This window comes from Furipterus horrens, unplaced genomic scaffold, assembly GCF_987537825.1.
Source record: "Furipterus horrens unplaced genomic scaffold, mFurHor1.1.pri manual_scaffold_9, whole genome shotgun sequence".
In the NCBI taxonomy this organism is placed as follows: Eukaryota; Metazoa; Chordata; class Mammalia; order Chiroptera; family Furipteridae; genus Furipterus; species Furipterus horrens.
Window position 1 is genome coordinate 73,496,507 of NW_028327179.1, and position 14,562 is coordinate 73,511,068.

Sequence of the window (14,562 nt, forward strand, 5' to 3'; positions counted from 1 at the left end):
GCCTTTGCAGTGAATTGTGAACAGCTCCCCTTGCCTCAGTCCCTGTGCCCTCATGAGAAGCCACATCAGGAATTGGTTCTTTGCTCAGTACGCCCAGGCAGGGAGCAGAAGCCCAGTTTGAAACTAAGGCAGAAACAGTAACTCTGCATTTGATCCTCTTCAGTGGACCCAATGACCAGGTCACATCCTAAAATGACCCTGTCGGTTGAATCAGATGATTACTTAGTAATCTGGCCTTAACTAAATGGCTAGCTGTAAAAGCAGTCTTTGAAATCAACAATTTAATGTTTATATGTATACTTTTATGTATATACTATGTTTATATAAAGACTAAACTATATTAGTTGTAGTTTAAGAGGACTTAAAAATTCCAGTAAGGAAAAAAAGTGCATTGATTTTACTTGTGGACCTGGTTTCTTAGCTAAACTGAAGCTAAATAAAGTGTTATGTTTCTATTTATGTTATGTGACATACATAATGTTTACTTATAATACCTCTCAGTGGATTTCACACTAGAAAAAATGTCATAAGTTTATCTCTTTCCTAATTGACTACTCTAGAGACCACACAAATCCCCTTGAACTCAATTATCTCACAATTGAATGCTCTAATAACCTGCTAAAACCAGCAGACATAGAGTTATCAGTGAGCCAGAGAAAGAGGAGACCCCAGAACTGCCATCAACCGTCTTCATTTCTCTGCAGTCAGCCCCTTCATATCCCTGATAACAATGACAGGAAAATTTCTCTGCCATCACTGCCAGGTCTGTATCAGATGCTTCTCCTTTCACATTAAATTCTCCATCCTCAGAGACCTCTATGTGGTAACTTGCAGGGTTCAAGTGAAGGTAATCTGGAGCTTTCCACATCTTCCTCATGCATCTCCCGTTATTCCTACAGAGGCAAAGGCTGCACACCTCAGCGGCTCTGGTCACGTTGATTATGTAGCTCCCTAAATCAGAACTCAGAAACTGCTTCACTTTTGTACAGTTGCCCTAGACATGTAGGAAAAGAAAAAGGCTTTTAGTGTTTTTTCTGGTTCTTATAGGGTTAGAGCATTCTAAGCCCACAAGATACCAACTCTTTGGACTTGATTGTAACCTGACAGCTTGTTTCCAGTTGGTGAAATCAGGCTCAGGGATTATAGCATATCAGAAAGGGCAAAAGGTCAAAGAGATGGGAAATGGAGAATATATTACAGTAGAGCTAAGCAACTGAAATTGTAAATGGGTCCCAGAGTCAGCATTATGTAACCTTGACTTCTTGCAATTTATACCTTTTTTATTCCTCCCAGTTCCCAAGGTAATGAGTGTGAAAGAAAGCAGAACAGATCTAGATTAGAAATCATGTTAGAACCACTGTTCTGCCACCTTTCAGGTCTGTGGTAGCTTTTGTGGTTGTGTTAGAACCTGTTACATCATCTTCTACCAATTTATTGTTGAGTGTCAAATTATAGCCTTCTAGATTTGCCTGTTAATTATGCTCAAATATCAATTGCCCTGGGCTCTAGTTATCTGTATACAATTTATATAGAGAAAATCCCAGAAGGCTGACTGGGTGTTTAATGTGTGTGTGGTTCCTACTCTGTGTTCTCAGTAGAGGCCCCCTAGTTGTGCAGTCAGCTTGCTGATCAAGCTCTTCTCATGAGCCACATGGGCTGGAGGGGAAATATCACACCTGGAAAGACAGGAATTGATTCTCTCAGTTTCTACCTTATTTTCATGTGGACAGAGAAGACTTTTAATCATATATTGTCATAAATTGTTTCACAAATGATGTTTTGGTAGAAACAAATTGAGGCTGTGAAATTCAAAGGATATCAGATCATCATGGACCTGCAAAAACATTCAATTTAATAAAAAATATTGAGGATACAAGTCAAGGCAAAATATATTATACTCGTCGGCAGCCATCCATCTCGAGAGACGATGGTGTAGCTTCTTAAGAGTCTATCTGCACCGCCGAGAATGGTTGTGCAGTCCGACTCGGGAGTGACACGATATCTGTCTCCTCCCGTGTTGAATCGACATCTTGCGATGACACTGGAGTGTCCTCTCCAGTGAAGCTGAAGCTACAGAGCCTGGGCAGAGTGATATGGAGGGTCTGCTGTTGCCCATGCAGCAGACCCCCCCCTCTCTTCGCAGCTGAAGGGTCCAAGGGAAAGACGGAGTCAATACAGCTTGGTTTCAGGTGCGCCGCAGGAGTTGCCGGTGTTGACTACAACGTCAAACCGCCTTAGGGACTCCGGCTCCGGATTTTCTGTCGGGGTTTACTCCCTTAGCCTTTCCCCTGAAGAGGTATGCTGCAAGGCAGCGGAGGTTTTTTGGAGTCAGAGTTTTCCTTCTCTGATGTGCTCTGACTGGAAGATCGAACCAGCGACACTTAGCTCGCAGGCCGACGCTCAATCCACTGAGCCAAACCAGCCAGGTCATATTATACTATAGAAATATAAACAAACAGCATCTGGAAATACAAAAGAGGTTGTGATTAATGTGGATTAGTAAAAACTAGGATAACTCTTGAAGTAAATAGTGTCTGAGCTGGGAGAAATTTAAAAAGACATATAAGTCTTATTTTAAATGCTATTAATTTTCAGCTAATTTCTCCATTGAGGAAAAATAAGTTCAATGTGAAGATTCAAAAGTTACCATCTGTTTCTATTTTTCAAAACAGAATATAACCAATCTTACGTAGGAGTTGAATGCAAGGGCTCTAGAGTGAAACTCTCTGTGGTTAATTCCAGCTCCACCACTAACTAGCATAACTAGCTATTACTGCAGTTATGATGGGGGACTCAAATGTTAGAAAAATTTTAGTTTCAGGTAATAGTTAATAAGTTTAGTAATCAATGTGTGTAAAAAGCTGTTGTTTCAGGAACTGGGGAGACCATAAGCAGTTCCACCTTTGTGCCTCAGGGGGACTGCAAGCAACCAAGATGGTATCTGAGCCATTGTGCTCCAGGGTGAGATGACTACCATGCTCGCCGCACAGATGAAAGAATGCTGCAGCTTTTATCCATTAACCGTTTCCCCGAATTTCAAACCCTTTACCTATACTCTTGTTCTCCTTATAAAAAAGGTCAGTTTAAAATGGAATTTAAGATGGTTTGTTAGGGTACAAACCCTCTGTCTTCTCAGATCACTGACCATCTGAATAAAGCACCCATAAAGATTCATTCCCTGTCTCTCTGGTTATTGGGTCTGGTAGGTGACAGGCAGCATGAACACTGGCTTTTCCAGTTTCATTTATATTTCTTCTCTTCTTTCCTCAGCTGTAAATAAGGACAGTAGTCCCTACCTCATAAAGGTTATTATGGCAAGTAAGGGAGCAAATATAAAACAAAAAAGCACTTAGCACAATCCTAGCACATAATAAATATTCAACAAATGTTAGTATTTTTATTACTATCTTAATAAAAACTTATATTTATTGAGTTCCTTCTCTGTATCAGACACTCATATGGACTTTTTCCTAAAGCTAGTTTACTGTGGAAGCCATGAGACCTCTACAGGAAAACAGAGGAAGTTCTTAAAACAAAATTAACTAAAGCTTCAAGGTACTGTCTTACCTTAGATGAAGTTAAATTCATGTCTCCCCAGATAACAATGCCTGCAGCCCCCAAGGCAGCACTTTCTCCAATGGTACTGATTAGATCTTGCTAGATAGAAGAGAGTAGAGTTCATTATTCATTTGAATATAAAACAACATGCCAGGAATTAGGATTAGAGGCTGAGTTTAATCTAATAGAATAAAATTATTTTCTACTTTCTTAGAATAATGACAATGTTGAATGACCCAAGGCTCAGAAATTATACTCTAAATCATATGGGAAAACCTATTAAATATGTTTAAAGAGAGACTTACATTTAGCCAAACAAGATATTATTTTGAAGGCAATTAGCCTGTAAATAGCCACCAAAAGTTGTTTATATGTGCATGATCCAGAAACAAAACCCAAACATTTTCCTTCTCCAAATGTAAGGAATGGCTCACATTCTTCTTAGCTAAATTACCTTTTTGGTTTGTAACAATCCTCTGAGAACTTTGACTCTGCAGTGACTTCCACGGATTGGAGTAATTTGGATTCCAAGTCCAGGCCAAGGAACACAGTGTTAAAGACCTGGAGGCTCTGATTTGGTCTAGCCCTTGTATTTGATCCCTGAAATTATTTGTGTTTAATTTCAAAGTACCTGATTTAATAAACTTTATTTATGACTCATCAAGTCATGGTAAGGCAGCAGGGGAAATTTGATTTTGTAATGCTAAAAGATCATTATTTTGGTGTTTAAAGATTAATGTAGATTGAGGCCATTTCAGAGGGAATTAGGAGTCAAATGTATGTAGTTGGTTTCCTAAATTAATTTCCTACAGTAGGTTTCCTAAATAAAGTCATTAAATTATAATAGATTCCCCACTGTGTAGTATATTAAGCTTTCAGTTTTTACTCCAAGGATGAATTTCCATTAGTGACATGCTGGAAAATGTAATTGGGTGATTTGGTGGCAAATAAAAGCAGAATTTTTTTTTTTTTTTTATCTTTAGAAAGGGGAATGGAGGGAGAAAAAAAGGGAGAGAAATATCGATGTATAAGAGATATATTGATTGGTTGCCTCTCACACTCCCAACTGGGAACCTGGCCTGCAACCCAGGCATGTGCCCTGACTGGGAATTGAACCAGCAACCCTTTGGTTTACAGGCCAGTGCTCAATCCACTGAGCCACAGCAGCCAGGGCTAAAAGCAGAATTTTAAACTCTAGTTTGCCTGGGGAATTTTATATTAATATCAATACTTGAGAGATGTCTCCTTATCTGACAATTTTATAATCCACTAAATTTAATGGTTTTGCAAACTCAGTTTTTAAAGTTGTGGGTTTTGTTTTGTTTTGTTTTTCCCTGGGCAATTTTCTGGAAATTTCCAAAAAGGAAGAGATTTTGGTTTAAACTAATTGGTTTAAACTAATTTCTCTTCCAGGCTCACATCCATTTTCATTCTCAATGACCATAGCATTTGCTGAATAGGTCAGAGCTAACATGAAAAGAAGGGCAGATTTTGTGGGGCTCAAACGATATAATGTAAGTGCCCAGAATGAAGACCTACTGGGGCCATGGCCATGGCCATTTTTGGCAAATACATAAGGGAGCAGAGCTCCTCCCTCCACTCACTTTGGAACTTCCCTGAATACAGTGATGCCATACTCACATGATGTCATGATGTGATCAGAGGGACCAAAATCCCCCAGTGGCCTTCTGTGAATTCTTATTAAGTGTATGTTACACCTTTTCAGCTATCTCAGCTCTTGGATATTCTGTTCTGTTTTTTTTTTGTTTGTTTGTTTTATTTTAGATTTATGTTCTTTCCTTTTTAGTTTTGGAGGTTTCTATGGAGCTATATTGAAGTTCAAAAATTCTTTTCTCAATCATGTGCAATCTAATAAGTTCATCAAAGATATTCTTTATTTCTGTTACAGCATTGTTGGTTTTTTTACTGTTGCTCTATTACAGTTGTCCTAATTTTCCCTCATTGCCCTCCCCCTCCCCCACTCCCACAATCAGTCCCCACCCTGTTGTCCATGTCCATGGGTCCTTTATACATGTTCCTTGACTAGACCCTCCTTTTCTTTCTCCTATTCTCCCCACTCCCCTCTGGTCACTGTCAGTCTGTTCCTTGTTGCCATGCCTCTGGTTCTATTTAGCATGTTTGTTTGTTTTGTTCATTAGGTTCCTGTATTAGGTGAGATCATACGGTATTTGTCTTTTGCTGCCTGGCTTATTTCACTTAGCATAAAATTCTCCAGTTTTATCCATATCTGTTATAGCATTTTTGATCTCTAATATTTCTTCCTGTTTCTTTCTTAGAATTTCCTTCTTTCTGCTTACCTTATCCATTTGTTCTTCCATGCAGTCTACTTTATCCAACAGAATCATTAGCACATTCATGGTTGCTTTAAACTCCTGGTCCAATCATTCCAACATCCCTGACATACATGTTTGGCTCTGGGGCTTGCTCTGTCTCTTCAAATTGTGCTTTTGCCTTTTAGTATGTCTTGTCATTTTTTTCTTGTTAGTTAGACATGATTTAATTTTTCTTGATGGGCAGATATCTCATACTGGGTAAAAGGAGCTCCTATGAATAGGCCTTTAGTAGTGTACTAGTAAGGTGTGGGGAAAATGGAAGGGTTTTATAGCCCTGTGATTATCTGTCTTTAGAGAGACTTTGCCTCTAGACTGCAAACTTCACAAATGCTTCTCAAGTGTTTTTTTACCTTTTCTTAGATGGGACAGGCTGGCTAGATGCGACTAGAATTTGGTATTTCCCTTCTTCCAAGTGGAATGCTAGAACCAGCTGGAGCTGAGTGTTTCCCTTCCCCCGGGTCAGTTTGGCTCTGATAAGACCCCAATAGGTTTGGTTTGGGTTAGTTTCTCCTGAGTGTACATTCTGTTAACAACAACAAGCACTGAACTCTTCAAAATGATTGCATTTCTCCTCTGCCTGCCAAATGCATGAGGAGATGTTTCTCTGATAGTCACGATGAGGAACGAATAAGCTCCTGGAGGTAAAACCCAATTAAGTGTACTCCCCTCCCCACTACCCATGACTGAGTCCCTGGAGTTTTTAATCTTTTGGCCCTGTCCACACTGAGCCTCTGGCAAATATCAATTACAGTTCAGGTTTCCCTGCTCCATCCAGCCATGGTGCCTGCAGAAGTTTCTGCTCATGGGCTTTGATCTGGTAAGCTGGGACTCTCTGTATTCACCTGTCTGTCTCTCCAGTTTTGAGGGCAGCAATCTGCCCTGTTCCTTCACTTCCCTATGACTCTAAGAAAAGCTGACTTTTCAGTTTGTGTAGCTTTTTATTTTTTTAAATCCAGTGGCAACTTTCAAACTTCTTACATGCTGGACTAGAAACCAGAAATCTCCCGTGAATTCCTTTGGGAGTGAGGAAGGAAACACAGCATTCACACTTTGTATTTATAGGTTATTGGTCCATATTAAGTAAGGAAGCTACAGATGTTTGTCATGAAAGCCATGCTTTATAAAGTTGGTATCAACAGGGCATTTAGCTTGTTTTCAATGTGTCCTTTAGTGTCATTATCAGAAAAGTTTATTGGGGCTGATTCAAAATGGCAAGTCTTCATGCACCTGTTGCTTGGAGGTAAGGAGTAAGGACCATATGTTAATGCAAATTTCTGTACCAAGTTAGCTCTCAGTCACCTAGCAGAGAGCAGGGTGCTGAATTAATCACAGAACAGATATGTTTTGGCACCAAAAAAAGCAAGGGAACTAACCAGGGAAGTCACAAGTAAGGTGCCTCTGAAAGTAGATTGGGACCATCTGAAAGCCCATGAGTGATGTCACATGAAAGGAGAAATAAAGAAAAAACAAATCCCTGGTTGGGAGCATCATCTCAATACACTAAGGTTGTGAGTTCAATCCCAATCAGGGCACATACAAAAAGCAACAAATGAATGCGTAAATAAATGAAACAACAAATTGGCGTTTTGTTCTATCTCTCCCTTCCTCTCTCTCTTCCTTCCCCCACCCCATCAATAAATTAGAAAAAGAAAAAGAAAAGGATGTAATAGCAACAAATCTTCCAGGTGCTAGCATGGTATAGGACTGCTTTGGCCTACCCACACTCCCTGGCTCAAATCAAGGCTCAAATCATTCTCTACACTTGGGTTTTGATCCCTGGTAAACCACAGTGCATGTAAGCAACGTACCCACTGTGAGGAGCTGGAGAATCACTAATAAGCTCCCACTGTGTGTTACCAGAAGGAATGTTGATTCATTACAGGGAAAAACATCTTGAAATATACAGTCAAGAGAACATCTTGCATTATTTTTTAAAGCAGACATAAAGTTATATCTAGGTTATATTTATATATAAGTAGTGTGACATGAAGTGCTATTGACCCATATCATTCCATCAAGCTATGGCTGCTGACAGAGACTCAATTTTTAGATATTCCCCTCCCAAATTTAAAACTTTAATCCCTGATAAAAAAAGCAATAGCTTTTCTATGTATTTCTGTAGTGTTTCAAATTTTCATATTTTTTTATTTGACTTTCATAATACTTCTGTTACATAGGTAGGATAGGTAATACTGTCCCATTTTGTAAATTAAGAAAATGAGGCACTGAGGTCTAGATAGGTAAAGAAATTTGTTACTTATTGGTAAGTTCCTTTTCTAATCCTAGCTACATGTGTACACACACACACATATATATTTTATAAAATGCGGACATCTTTGGGAAGTTCAAATATGGAAGGCATTACTAGTCACTTATAGGTTGATACAAATAAATATCGGGTTTCTAAAATTTGTGGGCAGATTTTTATGGAGGATAAAGTAAAATAGCATCAAACATTTGAAAATACCTTAACATCCAGAAGGTTTTCAGAATGATACAGAATGATACCTTGGGACTGCCAAAGAAAACTGTTTACAGATAAGACCCAAGTTTCTTCTTTCCTTCAAGAGAACAGATGCATCTCTGAGGCTATTCATGTAGCTTAACCTAGGTTTGAAGAATGTGCAGAATGTACCAGTAGTCTAAAATAATCTTGTTGAAATGAACACTTTGTCCCTTAAAGTTTATCGTTTCTTTCAAAAGTAAAGTTATTATCACTAAAGAAGGAAACTTATTTAAGCCAAACATAGAAAAGGAAAGTAAGTTTCATAGAAGAAAGTGGTATTTAACTTTCAATCCCAAAGTTAAGGTTATTTTGTAAAGATTAAGGGAACTTTTACAAACCTTCCAGATAGTACTGATTTCCTATAATCTTCAATTGTTTGTTGCTATTTTTTCTGGGTAATAAAAATATCAGTTCACACAGAGTTTTTTTCTTCCTAACCTCATTAATAGTGTCAAAAGCATAGCATTTACTAAATCTTCATACATTTGTAGCATTTCTTCCTCTGAGGAGTAAGCTCTACTTTCCTATATGCTTGACAGATACCTACCAGTTATGGTAGAGTCCTCACCTGGGTGTGTCCTGAGCCTCTGCCTTTGGATGCCTAACACTCAGAGTATCTTTATACATTTATACATTTAATACATGCTGGAGAATTGAAACTTGTAATGGGAAACAAAGAAGAAATGTGATAAACTCATAAAACCCAGTAATATCTTAAAATACCACCATATCATAAATGTGAAGACATGAGGAAGTCCCAAGTCTTCTCACCATAGAAAGGTTACATATAACTATTCAAGTTCAAAAGGTAGAGTATCATTTACTTTTAAATTTTTATCTCTAGATTTTTCCATTTAAGTGACTAGAGTACCAAAGGAAGAAAAAGGGAGGGAAAATTGGGCTGAAAGTTTATCTATTTTAAAAGTTGGACTTCTGGCCGAGATGGAGGCATAAGTAGACACGCTGCAATCTCCTTCCATAAATAAGAAGGACTACAACTACCTCAAAACTGAAGACAACCAGAAGTTCCAGAAAGTCAAACTGTATGGAAGTCCAACAAACAAAGATATAAAGAAAAAATACTCATCCAGACAGGTAAGAGGGGTAGAGCTGGGCAGAGAGGAAGCAATATAATGACAGCTGTGGCTGCACCAGCAGCAACAGGCCAGCAGACAATGCAGTAACACATTAAAAAAAGTAGGGAGGGACACGTAAGGAGTGCTCCATGCAGCTCATGGTTCTGGCACCAGGGGAAATAAAGCCACATTGCTTCTGACTGTGAAAACCAGTGGGGTTGCAGTGGAGGAAGAAGCTGCCAGTCTCCCAGCAGAATATGCTTATTTAAAGGGCCCCCATAGTCCTAGAATGTCCACAGATCCACACACTCTGGGAACCACGGGCAGAGCAACAACTAGAGAGGTACCAGTCCCATATGGGGAGTGGGAGGAGTGCCTGGAAAAGGGGCGAGAGCTGAGTAAGCGGCATTGTTCCCTCTTAGACCCCTCCCCCACATAAGCACCACAATATGGTGAAACAGGTTGCCTTGCACTGACGAATACTTAAGGCTCTGCCCCTTACTGCATAACACGTGTGACAGCTCTACCTAAGACACAGAGGCAAACACAGGAGCCTGTCAAGGTGAGGATACAGAGAAGTATGGCCCAATAGAGGAAACGGATCAAGGTTCTAGTGGGAGAACTAGGCAATAAGGAGATAGCCAACCTAATAGGTGCAGAATTCAAAACACTGGTGATAAAGATGCTCATAGACTTGACAGATATGCTTAAGTACAGCAAATGCAGAAGGGAAGAATTAAAGGCTATGTTAAGTGAAATGAAGGAAAATATACACAAAGCCAATGGTGAATGGAAGGAAACTAGGATTCAAACCAATGATTTGGAATATAAGGAAGAAATAAAAGTCAACCAGTAAAGAAGGAGGAAACAAGAATTGAAAAAAATGAGGAGAGGCTTAGGAACCTCTGGGAAAACTTTAAATGTGCCAACATCCAAATCATAGGTGTGCCAGAAGGAGGAGAGGAAGAGCAAGAAATTCAAAACTCACGTGAAAAAATAATGAAGAAAACTTCCCAAATTTGGCAAAGGAAATAGAAATATAAGTCCAAGAAGCACAGAGTCCCAAATAAGCTAGACCCAGAGAAGCACACCAAGACACATCATAATTAAAATGCCAGAGGTCAAAAATAAAGGGAGAATCTTAAAAGCAGCAAGAGAAAAGAAGACAGTTACCTACAAAGGAGTTCCTATAAGACTATCAGCTGATTTCTCCAAAGAAACTTTGCAGGCAAGAAGGAGCTGGCAAGAAGTATTCAAAGTGATGAAAAGCAAGGACTTACAACCAAGATTACTCTGTCCAGCAAAGCTATCATTTAGAATGGAAGGGCAGATAAAGTGCTTCAAAGACAAAGTCAAGCTAAAGGAGTTCATCATCACCAAGCCACTATTATATGAAATGTTAAAGGGACTTATTTAAGAAAAAGAGGATCAAAACTATGAGCATTAAAATGACAACAAACTTACAACTATCAACAACAGAATCTAAAAAGTAAAAACAAAAACAAACTAAGCAAACAACCGGAATAGGAACAGAATCATAGGTATGGGGATCATTTGGAGGGTTATCAGCTGGGAGAGTGGAGAGGGAGAAATGGTGCAGGGATTAAGAAGCAGAATGGGAAGATACAAAATAGACAAGGGGAAGTTAAGAATAATATAGGAAAAGTGAAGCCAGAGAACATATATGCACAACCCATGGACATGAACTAAGAGGGCGTGGGATTGCTGAAGGGAAGGTGGGTACCGGGTGGAGGGAAGCAAAGGGAAAAGAAGTTGGGACAACTGTAACAGCATGATCAATAAAATATACTTTAAAAAATAAAAGTTCCCTGGCTGCTGTGGCTCAGTGGATTGAGCATTGGCCTGCGAGCCAAGTGTCGCTGGTTCGATTCCCAGTCAGGGCACATTACTAGGTTGCATGTCAGGTCCCCGGTTGGGGGAGCGAGTGAGAAGCAACCACACAGTGATATTTCTCTCCCTCTCTTCCTCCTTTCCCCTTTCTCTAAAAATAAAATAAATAAATAAATAATTAGGAAAAAAAAAAGTTAACCTCATGGTTTGTTTGAGGTCTTTGGCTACATATATGACTTAAGTAAACAGACTAAAACTTTTATTTTTAAGTTTTAATCTAAGGTTACAAAACCATCTACTAGAGATGAATTTATTATTAAATTTAGAAACTCGTATCAACCTTCCATTAGTTGTGGTCATAAAATCAAGAATAAGCCAGATGGCTAAATCTATAAATACACCTACTTTTAGCAGAATTGCAATTTTCTTATACTTTAATATTAAAAAAATAATAATTGTGGTAAAACACACACACACACACATAAAATTTACTATCTAGCCATTTCTAGGTATATAGTTCAGTAGTGATAAGTATATTCACATTGTACCTCTTTTATATATTTTATCAAAGCCAGTATTATTCATTAGAAAGAAAACATTTTTCTTTTCTCTTGGCATTTTAGATGGTGAGGTCAGAAGGACGAATGCCTACCATTGCACTTCCACATGTATGAGCAAACTACTCCATTTTAAAACATCCTCTCTTATCTTCCAAATTGCTTACCACCAACCGCTTCAATAACCTTTCCAAAGGGCCAAATTGTAAGAGCACAAAGCTGGGAAGCAGGAAGTAGTGCTAGTAGCTGATATTGTAGTTTAACCTCAGCCCTCCTTATTTCATTTTTTAAAATAATAATAATAAGATAACCAAAATTCATTTTGCTTATATGAAAATTTAATCTAACAGACCACTAATTAGAAATTCCAAGAACATAATTAACAAAGAAATATCTCTTTTAGTGATAGGGAGGAAATCCCCCTCTCTTTGGCAAGGGGTGTCTTACCTTGGAAAGAAAAAGTAAAGGTTCACCTCTGTAGCCTAGCCTTGTGTAGACGAATACAGGCAGAGCATGATCATGGGATGTCATGGTGGAGATCCTCATGGATTCATGCACCTGAAATTGTGAAAAGTGCAAAATGTTTTCTCCATCTCCAAGAGATTTCCTGATGCCAATAGAAGGATATAAAGCAGTGCTGCTGTTCCAGAGCCAAAAGAGCTCATTGTTCCTCAAAACTTCCTTTTCTGGGCATGACCCGGTGTAGTTGGGGGCATAAACATTATAGTTGTGGCAATCAGGATATAAATAATAACCCCAAAGACCTTTGGGTCTGCTCTTAATTCCCAGTTCGATGGTTTCCTTCATGAAAGCTTTTGCACTTCTTTCAAAGTTTGCTTTGGCTAAGCATTCAATGTCAGTAGCTGATACGTTCTTCAGCATATCAGAAATAAGCTTTCTTGACTTCTGTCTGTAGACATCTTTTTTGTTCCAGTTCCGCATCCACTGAGGTCGCCAGTGTTCCCAGTCAATAACAGCAAGTCCACTAAAATCTTTGGCAGGTATATAATAATTAATATCTTGGTCAGTTTTTTTAAGATGTTCTTGCAAACTTGTGTTCTGAGGGAGACCCCCATTAATGGGAATGCCCTGTGATGTATACCATGGAAAGTATCCCAATCTGTTGATATAAAATATAGTGACATTTTGCCCCCTGGCTTTGGCATTTGGACTTCCAATCATCTGAAACATCTTCAAGTTTAGTCTTATATTATATTTTATCAAACACTTATCGATTGGAGCATTCCAAGCAGCTATAAAAGGTTTCCTTTGATAAATTGGAAGTCGGGCAGGTTTTAGAGAAGAGACAGACTTCAGGGAAAAAACTATAAGCAACCATGATGTGAGATGTATTGGTTGGACACAAAACTTTAATTGTCCTTCAGATAATAGTTTCATGATAAGACGATAATTTTATCTTCGGCTTTTATGTGATTTAGAAAACCTGTGAAGAGATTTAATTTTCTATTAGTAATTTTGAAGAAAGATACTCAAGTATTGGGTGGATATTATTGTTACATATTTATATTTTTAAAGCATATTTTATCTAAAGGTCTTAAAGAGGCCTATACATAAACGGAATTATAGAAGTAAGTGTAGTAACTTAGCTTCAATTCAGGAGCAAACAACACAATTCAACAAACACTTACAGAGATTAAGACCCTGTATACAGAATATAAGATAAGTAAAATGTGGTCCTTGCTTTCAGAAAAGTTCATGATCAAATAAAGATGTAAAATAATAACAAGTGTCATTCTGGAAAACTCATCAAATCTTAGCCACTGTGCTTCAGCATTTTGTAAATATTCATCTCATTTAATCTTTTAATAACTTTTTATTACTTCATTAAGTAAGCCAAAAGATCCAGCTGTTCTCCAGCCTTCCTTGCAGCTAGGGTGCTGATATGTGACCATGGTCAGGCCAATTAGATGCATCCTGTACTAGACTTGGCACTGAAATCTTGGGAACCAAAGAATCTAAAAGGTGGCATTCCAGTGGTGAAAGCAAGTCCAGTGTTCAGGAGCGATAGTGTCTGCCAGGGGATCCGGAGCCTGATATCCATGGTGTGAATGTTAAATGGCAGCCTTGTCCTTAAGGGACAATACGTTTCTGCTCAAATCAGTGTTCTGTTTTGGTTGCTTAAAACCAGGAACTCTGTTTCACAGAAGCTCTTGCCTTGAAATCTGTGACTTTTGAGTATTTCCTTTAGCAAAGCTGATCACCTGTTATGCTGCATGTTATATGTAATTATCATTTTATACCCCCAGGTGTCACCAGACAAACATTATAGCATTCTCAGGCCTAGGACACCAAGGTAAACAAAAATTTAAAATGATTAATGAAGCTGAGGAGGTGGAAGCCAGGGGAGGTTTGGAGAGGTATGCATTGGGCATTGGGCTGCTGTGATTCATTCTGGTCAATGGCTGTGGGGACAGGCCATCCCGCCCCACCCTTCCGCACCCTTACTTTCCCGTGAACCTGACTGGAGCTTCTCCCTCATGTGGGATCCCATAGAAACACCCTCCTGGTTGTGAACAGACCCAATGTCTGGCTCCCAGGAACCCAACTGCTTGAATACTAGAGGCCCTGCCCTGCTGAGGTCAGGGCAAAATCCAAGACAGACTCAGTGGCTCTGGGGCCACAGCCACAACTATCACCTT

At 38.9% G+C, this 14,562-nt stretch overlaps 1 protein-coding gene across 1 annotated transcript; it reads right to left on the minus strand.

Moving 5' to 3' along the window:
• Positions 1–592: 592 nt before the first annotated feature.
• Positions 593–13,300, minus strand: HYAL4 (hyaluronidase 4). The gene is given in 3 exon segments (XM_090286773.1): positions 593–994; positions 3,568–3,657; positions 12,350–13,300. Coding segments are annotated over 3 exon segments (1,443 nt in total).
• Positions 13,301–14,562: the final 1,262 nt, after the last annotated feature.